The 20,381-nt window shown below is 48.1% G+C and overlaps 1 protein-coding gene across 1 annotated transcript in view; it reads right to left on the bottom strand.

Moving 5' to 3' along the window:
• Window positions 1-4,709: 4,709 nt before the first annotated feature.
• Window positions 4,710-20,381, bottom strand: part of TGM5 (transglutaminase 5) — a 28,614-nt gene continuing 12,942 nt past the window's right edge. The window contains 7 exon segments of the mRNA XM_061181453.1: window positions 4,710-4,863; window positions 5,025-5,158; window positions 6,381-6,541; window positions 7,049-7,417; window positions 9,877-10,118; window positions 10,222-10,323; window positions 10,971-11,109. Of these exon segments, the coding sequence (XP_061037436.1) occupies window positions 4,710-4,863; window positions 5,025-5,158; window positions 6,381-6,541; window positions 7,049-7,417; window positions 9,877-10,118; window positions 10,222-10,323; window positions 10,971-11,109 (1,301 nt within the window).

Genomic DNA, 20,381 nt, shown 5'->3' with positions numbered 1-20,381 from the left:
AGCTCAGTAGTTGTGGCTCACGGGCTTAGTTGCTCCGTGGCATGTGGGATCTACCGGACCAGAGCTTGAACCGTGTCCCCTGCATTGGCAGGCGGATTCTTAACCACTGCGCCACCAGGGAAGTCCCATAATGGGAGATTTTAATATACTTCTCTTAATAATTTATAGAACAAACAAAAAACCATGTGTTATAAAACTGCAGAACACACACTCAAGAGCACATGAAACATCTGTCAAAATGGACCACACTCTGGTCCACAGCACAGGTCTCAACAAATTGCAAAGGATTAAAATCAGATAGAGTAATCTAGTCACATTGGAACTAGGCTAGAAATCAGTACCAAAAGGTAACTAGAAAATCCCCAAGTACGATGAATGTAAACAATATGTTTCTAAAATCAGCCTTTCATTCCCCCTCTGTTTCTAATCTTGACCCTTCTCCCTCCAACTTGGTGAAGAATGACAGAGCTCTTTCTCATATTCCCACAGATTCCTATATTGTCCCAGCTCAAGCATTTACTGTACCCCCTTGCTATCCCCAGCACTTGGCCTGCCTCCCTTAGGAAGCTCTGTGCTCGTGTACAGTCTGAAGCCAGGTCCCATCCTATGGGTCCAAGGCAAGCTGGGAGCACTTTGCAATCAAATTCTTTTTGTCTGTACTTCTAAAAAAGCAGCAGGCCCAAAGCTGGCACCACGTGCTTTCCAGACACTGAAAAGTTGGGTCTTATGGGCAGGTAGAGAGGCAGTACTTGCTGCACATTGGTTGTTTCCCTGCTAGTCAGTGGGCAGATGGTGAGGGAGAAATGCTGGGCAATGGGCCTTGAAGCATCATGCCAGAGACCAAAGAAGGAGCAGGGCCTGGGAAACAAAGTCTAGCTCTTGCTGCTGCCTGCCCTTTCCACACTGCCAGCCCCAGCCTCTCTTGTTATCTACAAGGTTGGGGTGAATGAGAGTTTCTGCCACTTCCTTGAACTTCAGGTTCGTTTCTGGCACTAACAAGGACACCCCTAGGACCAAAGGGCAGACTTCTAGGAGCACTGGACAGCATGGTATAGTGGGAATTTGGAGTCTCAATGACTTTGCTGTGTGATCTTAAACAAGTTATCTAATCTCTCTGAACCAGATAAAGTCCTTTGAATGCAAGTAATTGAGGGAACTCCTAGAACTGATAGAAGAAGGAGGACCAAGCTCAGAACCAGGAGAAGGGTGGAATCTAGGGCAGCTCAGGAGGTCTAGGAAGCAGGAACTGCTGGATGGTCTCTTTCTGGGGCTCTGTTGCCAGGATGGATCAGCTCCAAGTCTCTGCCTTCTCTGGCTCACTTCCCTCTGCAGCCAAAGTCCTAGGAGAAGCGTCTGGTCCAGTGTAAGTCACATGCCCACCTCTTGGCTAGAGGAAGGCAGGGAGCCTTGGCTGACAGACCCACCAGAGTTACTATGAGGAACAAAGGGATTCCTCCAAAAGAAGCTGGGATGCTGTCACCAAAGGAAAGGCGAGAACAATCAATGAGTGTCCATTACACTTTTGTGCCTCAGGTTTTTCCTCTATAAAATAGGAGTTATAATATCTATCTTGCAAGGCTGTTATGAGAATGAGTTAATGTAGGTCATATGACTGGCAGGTACAGGGGAAGGTGATTGATAGATGATAGTTGATGTTATTAATGTCAATACCTACAGCAAGAAAGTGGTGCTGGGGAAAAAAAAAAAAAAAAGACCCTAGATTTGGAATTAGAAGACCTAGGTTTGAGTCTGGCTCTGTCACTTTCAAGCTTTGAGGCCTTAAGCAAATCACTTAACTTTCTCTGACACTTAGTTTTTCCTTCTACAAAATGGGGATAATAACAATACTGATCTCATAGGTGTTGTGAGGTTGAAACATGTGGAAGCACATACAAGATTCATAATTTCCAGCGTCTACAAGTCTTTACAAGGCTCCTTTGTGCCTGCGGCTACACTTTTATACAGATATACCTCGTTTTATTGCGCTTTACTTGATTGCATTTTGTAAACATTGTGTTTTTTACAAATTGAAGGTTTGTGGCAACCCTGTGTTATCAGATAATAGTTAGCATTTTTTAGTAATAAAGTGTTAATTAAGGACTGTACATTGTTTCTTTAGACACAATGCTATTGCACACTTAATAGACTACTGTATGGTGTAAACATAACTTTTATATGCACTGGGAAACCCAAAAATTCGTGTGACTTGCTTTATTGTGATATTTGCTTTATCACAGTGGTCTTGAACCAAACCTGCAACATCTCTGAGGTCTGCCGGTGCTGAATTCCACTGGGGTTGGGGGTTAGGAGTTGAGAATGAATGGGGGAGGACCTTGTTTGCCTTGTTTACTGCTCTATCCCCTGGGCCTAGAATATTCTACACATAGGTACTCCATAAATGTTAAATGAATAGATGAAAGACAACCTTGACATTCAAGGAAGGCCTTAACTCCAAGGAATGACTCTGATGGAAATTGCAAGGTCCTATGGCAGATGAGGATGGAGAACTATTTGTCCTTTAAGTGCTTCTCAAATCACGTGAAGTCTGCTCAGCTGTGCAAAATAGGATCAACTTGAAACATTGACATCACAGGCAATGACTGTGAATCAAGATTTAGAGGAAACAGATGCCTGAAGATGATCATGGTGCAAATTACTTAGACTGCCACCTGAAGCTCTTCACCCCCTGGCTCTTGCCACATTTTTTTTCTGCAACTTGCTCCGTCCTGCTCTGATCTCTAGCCATCTCAGTGACGTGCGGTTCCTGACTGCTTTACTCCACCCCCAACCCTTCAAAGCCTCCGAGTCTATTTGGCTAACTCCTGGCCTTTTAGCTTTCAGCTCAAATACCACTCCCTCCAGGAAGTCTTCCTTGATCCACAGTCCTAAGACTGGACTAACTGCCCCTCCTCACGCTCCCACAAACCCCGTACTCACCTCATGGTGGTTCTCACCACTCTGTATTGTAACCTTCTGTTTATTTTTCATTCTTGATATGCTTAGACTTGAGCTCCATGAGGGCAGGTCTTGGTCCTTCTTATGTCCTCGGTGCCTAACTCAGGGCCTGGGGCCCTATTAGAAACTCAGTGAACATTTGTTGAGGAAAAGAGTAAATGAATATGGTGTTAAAATCAGGATTTGTAGGAATTCCCTGGTTGTCCAGTGGTTAGGACTCTGAGCTTCCACTGCAGGGGGCAGGGGTTCGATCCCTCGTCGGGGAACTAAGATCCTGCATGCTGTGCAGCAGCCAAAAAAAAAAAATCAGGATTTGTGAAAGAGTCTGGGAGTGCGGTAGCTTAAGTGTTTCAGAGGTCATTGTCTCTATAAGATGCTCCCCTCCATGATGTTTTCCTTAAACCATTTTTCATAATTGTCAGATGATAATTATAGAAAAAATAATTATAGGCTGCCTCTAGCTCCATGCTGCCAGGATTCTCCTGGTTCTCAGCCCTCTCTTTAACATGGCTATCAACCTACTCTGTAATTCCCACCACACCCTCTCCTCTCTCTCTGATTGACTGCACTTACCCTTTTGTTCATATATAATAGAAGTATTTAACTTTTTAATTTAATGTGTGCATTTAGTATATACCCTAAACAGCTGACTCAGTCACATAGCCAGTGCCTAGAAGGCAGGTGCATCATGCCTTTGTCTATGCAGAGCTTCTCGCATTGCTGTGAGAAAGTGGGTGTGTCCCAGAGGAGATAATGCTTGCAGTTGCTTTGTGCTCAGTAGGACCATAAACACAAGCTGCAACCAGTAGAAAAGTCTGAGAGTATTTCATTCCCTACCCAAAATCTACCTCACTGCATTATTCAGCTGGCTTTCTCCCTGGAACCCAGCCATCCCAGGGCCATGCTAGACCACAATGCACTGGTGGACTTTCAGCCAAGGGGTTGGAACTGTTAAGACTGAGGGACCTCTTGGATGTGATTTGGGAAGGGATTCAAAGGATGGCCAAGTGAGAGATCTTCCAGACTTTTTTCTAAGTCACAAAGATAGTAGCATGTAGAAACACCTTTTGTTTTCCTAACTCAGTCACGACTGATACACCATCTGTAAGCGCCTTCTTTATTTGTTGACATGTTTATTCTCTGTCTCCCCCATCCCCGCAGGATGTAAGCTCCAGGGGGGCAGGGACTTTGCTTTATTTACCACTTCATCCTGTACACTCAGAACAGTGCCTGGCACATACCAGGCACTCAGTAAATGTTTCTTAAATGAGTGAGTGGGCTCAGGTAGTAAAACAGTAGGAGACTCCCAGAATCCAGGGAACAGGTGGGAGCTGCTGTGGGGGAAGTGATGACTGTATGGGCACAAAGATGAGAATGAGGGCTGAAGTTTATTGGTACTAGGGAAGTAGCCATTGCAATGACAAAGTGACAGTGAGCTGCTCAGCCAGTCTTCTTCTTTTCTGGACATCTGGGGATCAGTAAATCATGGCCATCATGGCCAAGTCCAACAATTTTGGACTGCATGGCCAATCTCACAATTCTGGACGGGACACCATGGAATCCCTGAGCCCTTAACAGAGTCCTGGGGAGCTGTGCAAATGGCCCAGGGGACTATCCATTGCCAGCATCTCCTCTGCTGCTCACGTCGGAGCCCAGAGAAGCCTCTGTTTGGGTGGGGAATGGCACAGCTTGCATTTGAACTTGCTCTTTCCCTGAAGCTTAACATCTACATGTCCAGCTCATTGTCCCAGAATTTATAACCCAAAGTCTACATAGACGTTCCTGTAACCCTTGATGTCTTTAAACTTGTTGCTCCTCAGATTTGCTTGGATCTGCCTTTGGCCGCTCTTGAAGGGGACAGTCTCCAGAGTGAGGCTGGCTCTGTGATGGGGTTTGAGGACTCCAATGCTGCAGCAGAGAAAGGAGGATGTCAGCAAACCATAGGATTATGATAACCCCACAGTCCCTTTCCACTCAGCAACCAGGCCTCCCCTTTCCCTGTGTCCAGAAAGGACAGTGCTACCCCCAGGATAAGATGGGAGGGAGGGTGGAGTGCTCCCAGCACTCACAGGACTCTCTGCTGTCTCCTAAAGAGACCACTTCCTTCCGCAGTCAGTATACAATCTTCAACCTGCTCCGAGAGGGGGTTTGAAAATATCACCTGTATGGAGAGCGGCCGGTTCACAATGGCTGCTCCTAAAGCCTGAACAGGGAAATCCAGAGAGGAGGGAGCAGAGAATTTGTCTCATCCCCCTGTTCACCAAGCATTTATGGAGGGCACTGTTCCCTAGATCTGTTCCTGAAGAGCTGGATTTCCGTGGCCTGTGTTTTTCCAACTATGGACAACTTAATGGGTTGTCATTAACATTTTAAAAAATGAAATAGAAGAGAATATCAGTGTACATCACAAAAGATATTGTTACATGAAACTTTTACTTCACTTATACATGTATGGATGTTTGTGTAAAATATTTCTACTCAACCCAGCATATGGAAAGGTCTGATGAGTTGGGAGTCTCCAGTAATATTTCCTCTGCTCCAAGGATTTCATCCAAGTGTGAAATAAGCAAGAGCTCCCAAAGGATTCTCATGCATAATTTGAGTGGATAGAATATTTTTTGGCAGTTTTTGCTTGTTTCTTCTTTTTGCAATCTGACTCCATCCCTTCCTACCCTCTTATCTTAACTGGCTTGATTTCTTTTCACACCAGTGTGTGAATCAAGAGCAATGGATCATTCGGGGCATAGAGAGAAGGAAGTAGCCTCAGGAAACTTGAAGGCACCTTTGGAAACCCGCCCTAAAACAGACTCCAGTGGCTGGGCTTGCCAGACACACCCCACCAGGGGGCACCCCAGGCTCACTCAGCAGTGTCCAGGAGGCTACTTGGCACTGGGGAGACAGCACTGGCAGGAAGGGCCCTGTGAAGTCTCCCCACCAGAATGTCAGAGAAGGAGGGGTCCTTGGAGGCCATCTGGTCTAATCCCATCATTGACAGTTCAAGATGCAGAAGCCCAGGGGCTTGTCCAAGGATGCACAGCCAGGAAATGGCAAATCAAACCTAAGCTGACCTTTGTTTGGGCAGTGCTCTTCCCCCTTCAGGACCCTCCCGTTTGAGCCCGTGTTTCCTCATGTTGACCCTGGGGAAGGCCAACAGCAAGAGGAGGCACAACAGAGGGGTCTCTCCCCGACCTCTCCATGGCAGCTGCTCAAGGTCCACCCATAAGGCCTCTCATGGTGCAAGAGGATGGAGACCAAGTGTGTTCAGATAAACCTCCCGCTCCTGGTGGGAGGTTCCTGGAGGCCCCAGAAGAGGCAGGGGACAGGAGGGGCTGCTCTCCTGAGCAAGCTCTCAGGGGGCTCCCCCCAACCCCTGGCCCAAGCCGGTCCCAAGGAGCCCTCAGGCCACGCATAGGGCTCTTGCCTACATTAATCATGATGCCGGGATAGGCTAAGGTGATGATCTCGTTCACCACGGTCTTCTCGGGACTGCTCTTCTCTTCACCCAGGGCACTGATGCGGATCAGCTTGTCTGTAGACAGGTACTGGCCATACTGGGAATAGGGGATTTTGCAGGGATAGGTCTTTGCTAGGGAGAGAACACAGGATGAGGTGAGACTCGCTGGGGAAGTCAGCTGGGCCTGGGTGGATCTGGGGACCCTTCTACAGAGAGGAGGGGGCCAACCTGTACTGATCCTCAGTAAAGTAGGTACTCGGTTTTCAGATGGAGGGGCTGAGAGGTGAAATGGCTTGCCCAGGGTCATTCTGCTGGTAAATGCGTGCACTGAGGCTCTAACCAAGGTGTGGATGACTTCAAAGCTCAGGCTTTCCCCACTAACCCAGGCTATATTCCTTGAAGTAGTAAAGGAAGGATTGGAGGAGAAGAAGGAGGAGGATAAAGGAAAGAAACAGAAGGAGGAGAGGAGAAGGGAGGGAGAGGGAAGGGAGGAAGGGAAGGAGGAAGACTCTGTGCTGGAGGGGACACTAGGAAGACCTGTGTCACAGGGGTCTGCCCCCAAACCCTTGTTGGCTGGCTTGACCCCACTGGCATTTCCATAAGCCACTCTGTGTTCACAGACTGTCCCCATGCCCATACCCAGAGCCCATACCTTCTTCAGGAGAGAGATGAAGGCTGTGTCCTGCCAGAATGGGGGCAGGGGGCTGCCATCATGCAACAGAGACTGGTCACTCAGGTTCACTTTGAGGTCCTTGAACTGGGGTGGCATGTTGAGGGCCAGCAGGACAAACCTTATGTCCCAGCCCATGTCGGGTGGGTCGAGCAGCTGGAATTTCAGGGAGACCTGGACAACACTGGGCCGAAGGGAAGGCGTAGCAAGGCTCCTAGGACTGTCCCTTGGCAGCATGGACCTGGAAGTTTGTGATTCTGTTTGGAGGGAGCCTTGGGACCTTCCAGGCTTCAGCTGCTGAAGAGCCTTCAGAAACACCTGCCTCTCCTGGAGGGAACATGGGAGGACAGAGCACAGAACCAGCTGTGGGCCAGGCTGACCCAGAGGGTAAACCTTGGCTGAACACCCTCAGCAAAGGCTCCACCAGGGTGTTAAAACCTTCATTTCCAATAACAAAGGCTCCCTACTAGTCATCAAGTCTTTCCAAGAGTCACACTCTGCTGAGCTCTTACACCTTTCATCTTCATATCAACTGTGAGATAGATGTATTACTATCATTATTATCATTCCATATACAGATGAGGAAAATGGGACTCAGAGAGGTCATGTCACTCGCCCAAGTCACACAACTTGCACAGGGCAGAGTCAAGTGGAAACCAAATTCGTCTGACGTGAAAATCTGTGCTCATGACCGCTGGACTCTATCCCGCCTTCCCCAAGGGAAAGATGAAGGCTACAATGCAGAGGAATAAACCTCTTAAAGACAACAGGACATGGTGTCATTTTCTGCTCCAGGACCAAATTATTGGTCAGTTGTAGACTGATTCCTGGAAATTGAGAAACTGAGAAGCTATGGTGAAAAAAAAAAAAAAAAAAAAAAAAGGAAATTCAGGCAAGCCGAGTTTCCAGAGCGCCCAGGCTTCAGTCCTGGGCAGGTGCTGTGGCCAGGACGTGCAGGAACACTCATCCGTGCTTCCCTAATAATCCCAGCAGCTGCCTTCACTGAGCACTTACTGGTCCCCTCAGTGCAGCCCCACAATCTCCCCAGGCTGAGGCCACTCTTCTCCCCTCGCTCTGGGGTCATTGTAAGCCTGGATCCAGGCAGAAGAGGATCTTGCAACATTGGCTTCAGTAAGAGTGAGCCCAGAGAGGTGTGAATCAGACTTAGCTCATCTGTGGGCTGCTCGACCCCCAGATTCTGCCAGTCCAGTGGGAGGGGACAGAATGCTATCTGACTGAGCAGGACACTCAGGCCCACTGGAAAATAGCTCCAACCACCCCCCGGGCCCCCTGGCCCAAGTTCACAGCAGAACCCTGTGGACCTCTGTAGCACATGCTGTCAGTGCCCCACGCACATCTCCTTGGCACTTGCTGATTCAGTGCCCACGTGCCCTAATTTCACATTCTAGCACCTGCGGCTCTTTGTCGGTGGCTTTCTCTGCCACCGGAGCTGACTCCACCCATGCGTGGAGCAGGCCAGGAGTGCTAGGGAAGTTACGCCCCCCAAGGAGCAGCCCTCAACCCCTGACTGAAAGGAGTTGGTGGATAAAGAGCCTAGGCCCCTTGCCTCGTGGGTGGGATAAATCTGCAGTGTTGTTCTACACTTTACACTAAATCTCTGATAGGGTTGCCAGATTTAGCAAATAAAAATACAGGGCGGTTTCATTTGGATTTCAGATTAACCACAACTAATTTGGGCCGTGGTTAGACAACAGCATTCTTCGTCCTGCGTTTTCCCAGGCCACCCCACTGGCAGGGCCCCCAGCAGGACTGAGCCCCAGCAGCCCACAGTGCTAACCAGCCTGACAAGGTGCTCTGCATTGGCTTCCTCCCCTTCCCCGTCTCCCTTGCTCACTCTCCTTCCTTCCAGTAGTTCTTGAATCTCCTCAGTGATAAACCACTTGTCCTCAGGATCCCCCACCAAAACAGCCACAGAGAGAACGGGGGTGGAGGGAATGATCGCCAGTACCCTTGGATGTGTTCAGTGCTTGTCTCTCAGGCTCAGACTCTGGAGCTCCTCTGTGTTGGCCCCAAAGGCCGACACGGACAAACCACAGACACCCACTTGCTGGCGCTCCCAGGAACCTCAGGTACCCCCGCCCCCGCCCCATGTAGTCATGAATCACTCCTGCTCGGATCCTGCCCCTCACCCTGCTTCTGGCCCTCTTGGAGTGCGTATTTTTCTTGGCTCCCTGGTGGTTGAAACTGGTGGTTTGTCTCAATTTCCAGGAATCAGTCCACAGCTGACTGATGTAGATGTCCCTTGCTCTTGCTGGCTTGGGTCAGAAGACCCTGCCAGGGCTCCCATCTCTCAGAATCATCCTCTGCACAGGGTGGACGTAGGAGTGAACATTTGGCCTTACATGGGCCTCGGTGCTAGCTGTGGTCTGGCCTGTCCTCCAAACACCCAATGAAACATGAATCAAACAATAAGCTAAATGAAATTAATCAAATTAATAGGAGAGAGTTTACTCAATCCCCTGCCATCTTCAGTGGGAGGCTGATTTTTCGGGAAGGCAGGGGCAAGGAATTCCTACACTGTTGACGGGATGCCTGTCAATGGCCCTGCAATCAATGTGACCATCTGGTGGAGGGTGCTCATTGGCCTGTGGGGAGTGGGGTGGTGGTGGGCATGAGGAAGTGAGGCAGTGGGGACACCCCAACTGGGACCTTAAAACGAAAGGGCTGAGGAGACAGTGGGCCTGGGTCCTGCCCATCCACACCCCAGAGGGCTGCCCCAGCTGGCAGAGAGGTTCCCTGGGGTAGTGGGGAAGATGCCCATGGGGCTTGCTCGTACCTTCTCCGTACTCGCAGTTTTCCGTGACGTCATCCCACTCATCACTCTGGATGCTCTTGGTGCTGATAAAATTGCCAACAGAATTGGCATCCAGGTGAAGTTTCTGCTCCTTCCCTCCAATGACCAGCCAGGCCATGCAGTCAGCATTTACCATGGAGAAGGCAAAGGCTGGGTCATAGTTCAGATCCACCTCTCCTTCTTTGATGGCTCTGACGGAGGCAGGGCCGCAGCAGTAGAGGCCTAAAGGGGAACAGGGGGGCCTCAGTGGGCTGCGGCTGCAGGGCCGGGTGGGGTGGGTCTGTTTCTGTGGGAGTGGGCTCTGCCTGTCCTCCCAGGAGCCTCACTGTTGCTCATTCCTGAGGTGTGGCGTCCAGCACCTGCCAGCCTCCGTATCCGGGAGGGAGGTCATTCCGGGCCATCCAGCACTCATTCCAGCCGTGGAAATTCCTGAGGGAGAAGCCAGAGGAGTGGGTGTCAGATGAAGCTGAGGGAGAGTTTGTGATGCTCAAGTTCTTTCTGGAGCAAGGCAGGGGGCGATGAGTGATGGACGGCTAGATAGAAAGACAGGGCACCGCAGGCCTGCACCCCTCCGTGGGTGACAGGTGACCGCTCTTCCTCCTGTGAGCCTCAGCTTGCCCGGAAAAGAGCTTTCCTCTGTTTGTAAATAAGAGTGAAGGTTTCCAGAGCCAACGGAAGTTAAAAACCCTTCACTATCTCTCAAAGAGACCCTTGTAGCCCTTTCCCGTATGTGCTGCTGACTCACAGAAGCTGTCACAGAGGCAGAGGTTTTTTTGTGTCCAGAGGTGAGACTTCAGGCCCTCCTGTGGTCAGAGCCACAGGCTGAGTATTAAATGAAGGAGGTGACAAAGGGGAAAACTCCCCCAGGGCAGAGAGCTCTTGTGATGTGACAATTCTAGGCTCAGAAAATCGTCGTATTTGTGTTCAGCTGCCTTCCAGCCTTCGGGTTGGGGCTAGCAAGACCTGGGGCTGGTGAAAATGGGGCTCAGGCATGAGAGGGCAGCAGGCTTGTAGGTACAGTCCTGCCCTGCTTCCTGCTGGTAGGGTTTGCCCTAGAAAGAGAAGGTGTCTCTCACCAGACACTGTCCTCCTTCTTACTCTCCAAAATCCTGCCTGTGTTGTCATAATACTCATTTACGATCAGGTTTCCGTCTGTGTCGTGGCCAGAGTCAACGTTGGTGATTACTCGAGTGAGGATCCCCAGGCACCTCATCACTGTAGATAGGACAGAAAAATCTCCTGTGGGCTGTGGATTCCTGGACTTAGCGCCCTAGGCTCAGGGAAATCATGCATTTGGCAGGCAGGAGCCGTCTGGGGCACTGGGTTGGCGACACTTCCAACTTCCCTCCCCACCTTCCTGAGCTCCTCTCCCTGGGGCTCCACACAAAGGTTAGGCAGCTGGTTGCTCAGACAAGCACTGTCAGGGCCAATAGAGGGTCTAGCAAGTGTTGGGTTACCCTGCCCCAGCCAGCAGGGTGGGAGAGGCGTGCCTCCTTTGGCAAGACTCAGCAGCTTGACTTGCCTCACTTCTCTCCTGGCCATAAATCTCTGTCTTCAAACCAAACTGTGGAATTTTCTTCACTCCTGTGGTAAGGAGTAAGACCATCAGATTCTTCGGCAAAGAGTTCTGCTGCTTGGATTCCCCCTTCTCTATGGGTGTACTGTCTTAGAAGCTTATTGAGGAAAGTATTACAGATCCAGCCAGGAAGGGAAGGAAACTGTAACAAAAGCCTAGGAAAGTGAGAGTCTGTACCTAATGGAGAAATTCTTGAAAGGAGGTAGAATGTTGTCTTTATTCCTTAGGGGCCATCCCTTTCCTTTGCCAACCAGCTTCTTTTCCTTGCCCTCTGCCATGTTTTTCGTGATTCTGCACTCTTTTAAGAATAGCAATATCCCCCAGCCCATCCCAGCACCAATCCCCTGGGGTTCCCTGTCCCCTCAAGTCCAATGGTGACAGTCCGCCTAATTCAGTAATAATGATAATGATAACAAGTGTCTGCCAGCCAGGCATGATGCTAAATGTTTCACATGTACTGTGCTCAGGACAGCTCTACACGGAAGCTGCTGTTATCATCCCTGTTTTACAGATGAAGAATCAGAGGCTAAGAAAAGTTTGCTACCTTGACTAAAGCCACACAGCTAGGAAGCGGCAGAGCTACCACTCAAATCCTGGTTTCACTGCTAAGCTTGTCGCCAATTCTGAGCCCACCTCCCACAGGTGCACACAGCTCAGCATTCTAGTATTTTCCCCCTATTATACAACCCACCCATTCTTCCATGTTATCAAATATTTTCCAAAAGCAAGATTTCTAGCAGAGGTTAATTTTTTTACAAAGTCAAGAAATTTAACATGGATTTAATAGTATAAAATCCATCTTCGCATTTTTCCCAAATGTCTTTTATATCTGTTTTTTGCCCCCCTGTCCAGAATCCAATCAGAGTACGTGCATTGCATTTGGTTATATCTTTCCAGTTCCTTTTAAACCAAAAGAATCTCCTTTCATCTAGAACAGTCTTTTAATAATTTAGGTCACTTGATTAGTAGAAGGCCCCATATTCTGGATTTGCCTGATTGATTCTTCTTGGTTAATTTCAGAGTTAACATTTTTGACAAGAATACTGCATAGGGGGGCTTCCCTGGTGGCGCAGTGGTTGAGAATCTGCCTGCCAATGCAGGGAACACGGGTTCGAGCCCTGGTCTGGGAAGATCCCACATTCCGCGGAGCAACTGGGCCCGTGAGCCACAATTACTGAGCCTGCGCGTCTGGAGCCTGTGCTCCGCAACAAGAGAGGCCGCGATAGTGAGAGGCCCGCGCACTGCGATGAAGAGTGGCCCCCGCTTGCCACAACTAGAGAAAGCCCTCGCACAGAAATGAAGACCCAACACAGCCATAAATAAATAAATTAATTAATTAAAAAAAAAAAAGAATACTGCATAGGTGATGTTGTGTAAATCCCTCTGAATCACATCAGAAGGCACAGGCTGTCCATTTGTTCTACTAATGGGGGCCTAAGTTTAACTATTTGATTAAGGTCAGATTAATGCCTGATGGAAGTATCCTTTCCCTGTCATTTAACAAGCAATCACTAGCATGAAATATGCTGCTCCCTAACAATCTTTTACCAAGTAATTTTAGCATCCTTGATGATCCTTGCCTGAATTAATTATTATACTGGTGGTACCAAAATGATTATATTCTAACACTATCGTTTCTTCTACCAGTATTAGCTGGCATTCTTCTATAAAGAAAAGCATTTCAATCCCCCTCTCCCATTTTTTGGTATTGTTATGGGTTCATGTATTTTTTTTTTCCACTTCAGCAGAGGTTATTTTTAGACATTTGCTTGGTTTCTAATTTTTCCCCTGTTGTAAATAATACTGTGATGGACATCTCTGTAGATCAATTTCTACTTTTCCCCTGTTGGGACAGATTCCAAGAGGTAAAATGACTGAGTCAAAAAATACAGATATTTCTAAGGGTTCTTCACAAATACTACTGTCATTTTAAAATGTTTATAATTTTTAGTTTAGATACTTATTTATACTAAGCATTTATTTGCTTATAGATTTTAGTTTAGGCTCCTTCTTATACTTTGGCACAAAGCCCTTCCAGGCTCGGGTGGGGACACATCCCTGGATGCAGCCCAGGAAGGGTAGGAGAGAAGCCCAAAGGGGAAGCATGCACTTCCTTGGAACGGCAGGTCTGCACAGGTCTGCAAGGAATGGAGGGCAGGGAGTGAGCAGAGCTGACAGTGAATTGTAGGTGGAGGTGACACAGGACCGCCTTGGAGGGGAGGGTGAAGGTGGGAAAAGCTGCCACTGAAGGAGCATGAGACAAGAGTGAGGCAAGAGCATGCAAGTGACTCAGGAGCATTGCATGGGCACGTTTATGTTAAGATTACAGTCAGGAGGGTGGATAACACTTATGGTAATAAGAGCACATGCCAAGGAGGGGTGGGCAGAGAGAGCAAGGAGCAAGCCTCCATTCTTCACCATGATTGATGAATTCATGAAGTGCCAGTGGTGTTGTCAACTCCTGCTAGACATGGAGGGATGGGCACTTTTCCACCTGAGCACAGGTCATTGGTCTCATGGCGCTCTGAGTTCTCTACTAGACATGGTACATGGTGTGTAATGATTTGTTTATGAGTCTGTTTTCCTGAGGGCAGGGATTGTGTAATAGTCAGCTTTATCGTTATACAACCATTAACAATACAAGGCAGGCCTGTATTGCAGAAACGTAGTGCATCTTTGCTAGATGAGTGAATGAATGACTTGAATCTTTTGTCTATTCTGGTGATTTCTGACTTCAGCACAGCACCGTCACTGTGTGCTGTGCTGTGGTTACCAAGCTTGATTGTCTGTAGAGCATCAGCTTTGAGTGGTAATGGATTTACACTGATCCATTCTCACCATTTCCTCATCGTGCCTTGTGAGAGGACTGGGATGGGGACAACAGCTGTCGCAGTGAGGCAACAGAGGGACAAGAATTGTTTCTTACATAGGGAGAAGGCCAAGGCTGTAGCTTCAGTATCACACGAAGGGAGCTGGCAGCATTCGGATCTGCACAGTTGTGCACATACATGTTTCACGGGGTTTTGCCCCCTCTGTCCTGCTTTCTCTGTACCCCCACAAAGAGCTCCTCCTGTCTTGTGGCTTTATCTCTCACTTTTTGCCCACAACTCCTGAATTTGAATCTTGAGCCTACATGGACACCTTGCTGTTGCTAAGCACATCCCCAACCTAGCTTGTCTTTCATTCTTTCCAAGCTTCCTTGCCAGTCGATGACATCATCATCCTCATAGGTGCCAGGCATGGTGCCAAGCACTACACAGGCATAATCACACTTAATCCTCTCCACAGCGCTGTGATTATCCCACCTTTGAGGAGGAAAAACCTGAAGTTTAGAGAGGTTGAGGTCACATGGCAGGAAGAGGAGAGCCAGGGCAGGATTTAAACCCACATTTCTCTGATCTCAAAACCCCTCAAGCTTTTAACTACAAGCCACACCACTGCAACTTCACTAGACGTCCCAGCAACGCCTCATTCTCAACGCGCCTTCCTCCATGAAGTTTTCACTGACTACTCCATGCCACACTAATCTCCCTTCCCATGCTCTCACTTGATTCCAGTCACCAATGCCACACATTTTATCAATGCATGAAGCTCTCTATTATCTCATATATTTATCTTACCTTGTCAGCCAGATTACAAATCCCCCTAGAGTAGGGCTCAGATCAAATACTTTTCTTGCGTTTCTTCATTCCTAGCACAGTGCTGCCCAGAGTAGGTGCTCATTAAATTCATGTTGAAGTGAGTTTTCTTTAACCTCACTTCTGCAGACTGTCAGTCCTGATGCCTCAGTTTGACATGAGACTCACGTGACTCTTTCATGGATAATTCAGTGGGAGCTGAGTCCCTTGTAAAAGAGAAACCCTTATGGGGCATGTGTGTTTGTATGTGTGCACACACATGCATGCACATTCACACAGTTTCACATGGACAAAGGTGGACAAGATCTCAGAGTCAGGAAAAGGACTGCAGAGTTCCTAAGGTATATTACACCACACCACACTCCTGGCATTAATTACTATGTCTCTTCACTCAGCCATTCAGCACTCATTCAAATGAACTTATTTACAAAACAAAAATAGACTCACAGACAGAGAAAACAAACTTATGGTTACCAAAGGGGAAAGGGAGGGAGAGGGATAAATTAGGAGTTTGGGATTAACAGATACACACTACTATATATAAAATAGATAACCAACAAGGACCTACTATATAGCACAGGGAACTCTACTCAATATCTTGCAATAATCTATAAGGGAAAAGAATCTGAAAAAGAATATATATATATGTGTAACTGAATCACTTTGCTGTATACCTGAAACTAACACAACATTGTAAACCAACTATACTTCAATTTTAAAAAAGCAATATTGGGACTTCCCTGGTGGCGCAGTGGTTAAGAATCTGCCTGCCAATGCAGGGGACACGGGTTCGAGCCCTGGTCCGGGAAGATCCCACATGCCACGGAGCAACAAAGCCCATGCGCCACAACTACTGAGCCAGCGCTCTAGAGCCCACAGGCCACAACTACTGAGCCCACGTGCCACAACTACTGAAGCCCGCGTGCCTAGAGCCCGTGCTCCACAACAAGGAAGCCACCGCAATGAGAAGCCCGTGCACTGCAACGAAGAGTAGCCCCGCTCACCACAACTAGAGAAAGCCTGAGTGCAGCAACAAAGACCCAATGCAGCCAAAAAATAAATAAAATAAATAAATAAATTTATATTTTAAAAAAGGCAGCATCAGGCTAATTGTATAATAGCTAACACTCATGTCAATCTCAGCATGTCCCAGACATTTTCCCAAGTGCTTGCCACATGTTAACCCACCACCCTGCGAGGGAACATTCCATACAGACCTTGATGTCTCATAAATCAGTGGGGAATAACAGTAGATTCATACTTAAGCCAAAGGTTGAGGCAAAATAATGTGCCAGGACCTTGGCTGAGGTTCCTTCTTTGAGAAGGAAGGGCTCAGTAAAAACAATGAGGACTAGAGTTATTGTATTGAAATGAAGATAATGAGACACTTCACAGAGACCACTATACAACTGAGTGAGAAGAAATCTTAGATGACTTCTAACCCAAGGGTGTTCACAGTAGTTTTAAGCAGAGGACTCTACATGCAAGCCAGATCATTGGGAATCCAGTATGTAAAAGATGTACATGTGGGGTAGTTTTGGGTGCCCTAAGCACACAGCCTCCTCATCTCCCAGGCAATTTCCCACCACCCTCCTCTGGGGCCCTGGGCCCAGGACCCTACTTTACAGAGGAGGGGATGATGCCCATAGGCCTACTCAGAGTCCCAACCCTCAAGCCCAAGTCACGGCTGCCCCCACCCCACCCCCTGCAGCTGTGGGCAAGCACAGACCAGGCACATCCCCAGGACACCTGGCTTTTCTTTTTTAAACAACTTTATTGAGATATAATCCACATGTCACAAAATTTACCCTTTTAAAGTGTACAACTCAGTGGTGTGTATTATATTCACAGGTTGCGTAACAGTCTCCACTGTCTAATCCCAGACCATTTCATCACCTCAGAAAGACACTCCATGCCCGCTAGCAGTCACTTCCCATTCTCCCGTCCCCCCAGCCCTAGGCAACCACGAATCCACTCTCTGTCTGTATAAATTGGCCTATTCTGGGCATTTCACATATATGGAATCATATAGTACAATAGGTGGCTTTTTTTTTTTAAATTAATTTATTTATTTAGTTATTTTTTGGGTGTGTTGGGTCTTCGTTTCTGCGCGAGGGCTTTCTCTAGTTGTGGCAAGCGGGGGCCACTCTTCATCGCGGTGCATGGGCCTCTCACTGTCGCGGTCTCTCTCGTTGCGGAACACAGGCTCCAGACGCGCAGGCTCAGTAGTTGTGGCTCACGGGCCCAGTTGCTCCGCGGCATGTGGGATCTTCCCAGACCAGGGCTCGAACCCGTGTCCCCTGCATTGGCAGGCAGATTCTCAACCACTGTGCCACCAGGGAAGCCCACAATAGGTGGCTTTTTGATGCCTGGTTTTGGGGAGAATTTTCAGGCAACAGAACATCACTGTCCCTTCTGTTCCCTTGTTACAGAGCAAGGCATCCAGGCTACTTCATAGACCTCAGGGCTGAGGGATCTGACCTTGTCACAAGGAGTGGACGGCCAGGACAGGAAAAGCCTAATGACTGAGAGAGACCTATGGAGCAGTCAGACATGAGCACTGGAAGGAGGGTAGGTCAGGGTTTTCTCTGAAATTCCCAAAGTAACAGCCAAGTAAATTGATGTCAAGGAAACATCTGTCCAAAAAATTATAATCGTATCTTTGATGCATGGAAAATCTCCTTTTTGTGATTTTTCTTTAGGAAGTTGAAGTCAATATGCTGATGTTATTAAAACAGGTAATACAAGGAGGAAGAGCTGCAGAGGGGAGAATGCACTTCTGAGTCAGACTAGAGTCACGTGGTCACCTTAGGCCTCAGTTTTCTCATCTGTAAAGTGTAATTAATGATATCTACTTTGCAGATGGTTGTGAGCATTGTAAAGTACCCAGCATGTGCCTTAAGCACAGGGGATGCTGGCTAAATGGCAACTGCTAGCATCGTTCATGCAACAGTATAGTCTAGTGGTTACAGCCAGCCAGACCTGGATGTGAGACTAGCTCTGCCACTCAATTTCCTCATCTGTAAAATGGAGATAATGATAGAACCTACCTCTAAAGCTCATCTGGGGAGTCAAACAAGGTGATCCTAGTTAGAACTTACTGAATTCTCACTGTAGCCAGGCATTATTCTAAGTACTCTCCATGTATGAACTCAGTCGATCCTTTCAATAACCCGACGAGGTAGGTACTATTAATTTCCCCATCAAACGTCTGAGGAGACTGAGATACAAGTTAAATGACTTGCCCAAGGTTACTCAGACAATTAATGGTAGTGCTGGTATTTGAACCCAAGCTTCACCATTACTCTAGGCCGTCAAGGTTTTAGCACAATGCCTGGCACCAAGGAAGTCCCCAGTAAGTGTCAGCTATTGTGATTGTTAAAGAATAACAATAATAATAATTTTTAACAACATGCTTTGGCAACTGTATTGGGTTAAGGAGTTTGACTAAATCCTTGACTTTTAGTGGAGGTTTGAGGCTGGGTCTTACCCGTCTTTATAACCAAGATTATTAGAAGCACCGTGCCTAGCATAAGGACTCAGTATGTGTTGTTGGATAAATGAATGAGTTTTCCAAACTGATAGACATATTTATTAATGTACAACATGGTGGCCCTGTTGGGGAAGGCTGGTATTGATTGAGCTGCAGATGGACCGGGCCACGTTTGACCCACTTTGCCCAACCCTTTACTTCCTAGGTCACTAAAGCGCCGTGATTCTCATAAACATTTTAATTGGTCTGCTCTCATAGCATAATCTCCATTCACTGGCTTCATCTCTCTCACCAACCAGTTCCAGACAACCACACCCAAACCCCTGACCCTCTCCTTCTACACACACGCACCTGGCCCATTAGACTCTCGGCTCTTCCAGGCCCAGGATGGCTCCCTCTCTATCATATACAAGATTGATCCATTCTCTGCCTTCAGTCTTATGCCTGATCCCTGGATGACTCAGACATCCCAGTTCACCCAAATGTCTGTGACTCTGGGCATCAAAGCTGTCAAATTCCTGGTTTCTTACCCCTGGGCAATCAAGGCATCCAACTCCAGATGGCGCTGTGCGGCTGCAGAGGAGTAGCTCCCCCTCACCAACCCATGTGAAGTCATCCTGTGTGGGTCCTGACAGAAACCTCCTGGTGCCCTTGGACAGGGGGCTGGCACCTGCTTCTTAGCAGCCTGGGGCTCCATAGGCTTCCTGCGAGAGCCTGGAGATGGGTCCAGCGCGCGTGCGCATGCACACACACACACACACACACACACGCACACTGCACCAGCCTTTGCATACAGGAAATTTCTACACAAAAGGCCTGAGCCCTCAATAAACACCAAGTTGTGGGCAGATCTGGCTTCCCTGGATTAGACTAGAGAGTCTTGTGAGAAAAAGCCACACTTGGCCTCTTTACCCAGCCAACAATAATAACTTCCTGACTGTGGCCCAAGTCAGGTACATAGATACGCCTGCCAGAAGGCGGAGGGCCAGCCTAGGCCTGTGGGCAGGGTGAGGACCAGGAGCAAGTCTGGCCCTGAGTGAAGCAGAAAGCCTCCTCTTGCTACCTCCAGCATATAACGCATTTCCAGGTGTTCCCTCCCTCATCAGTCTCCTCCCCTTCCTTCTGCTTGCTCCTCTTGCCACCAGCAAACCAATTTCCAGTTGCCCTCTTTCCCAGTGCCAATTTTTAAGCTTTTCTTCTACTAATGTAGCATTCACTCCCTATCTGAAAAGCTGATCTCTCTTGGTCCCCCTTTCCCTAACTCCCTGGGCTTAACCAGGCCTCCAGGCCCTCTGAACATGTGACAACTCTAGATTCAAGGTCATTGTTCTTCGTCTGCCATCTTGCTCTGGCCCCGTGGCCCATACCCCTGCTCAGACACACCTTTCCCTCCCATGTATGCATCTTCATCAAGCCCATTCTCTGTGCTCAGAAAGGACACTAATCAGTTTGTAAGTTTTCTAATTACTTGGCCTCTCACCTCATTCCTGTCTTGGACCTGGACAATTCCCAGCCAGGCTCTTCAGAGGATTCTGTTAGGTTGTCCAAGTTCAGAAGAAGGGAAGGGAGCCAGGTTCTGAGAAGTGTGTAGTTTCCACCTCAGAACCACCCTCTGAAATGAGCTCAGATATGTGAAGCCTGAGGTCACTGATGAGACGTTTTTCTTCCTTGCAAATGTCCCTTGGTGGGAACTGTGTGAGATTTCTGGGACAAGAATGGTTCAGAGGGTTGCGACATGAGCCATTATATTTTTTGTCTTTCCATGGGGCCCTTTCCACTC

This window comes from Eubalaena glacialis, chromosome 2, assembly GCF_028564815.1.
Source record: "Eubalaena glacialis isolate mEubGla1 chromosome 2, mEubGla1.1.hap2.+ XY, whole genome shotgun sequence".
In the NCBI taxonomy this organism is placed as follows: domain Eukaryota; kingdom Metazoa; phylum Chordata; class Mammalia; order Artiodactyla; family Balaenidae; genus Eubalaena; species Eubalaena glacialis.
The sequence above is the reverse complement of the archived record's forward strand: the minus strand, read 5'-3'. Positions and strand labels throughout refer to the sequence as shown.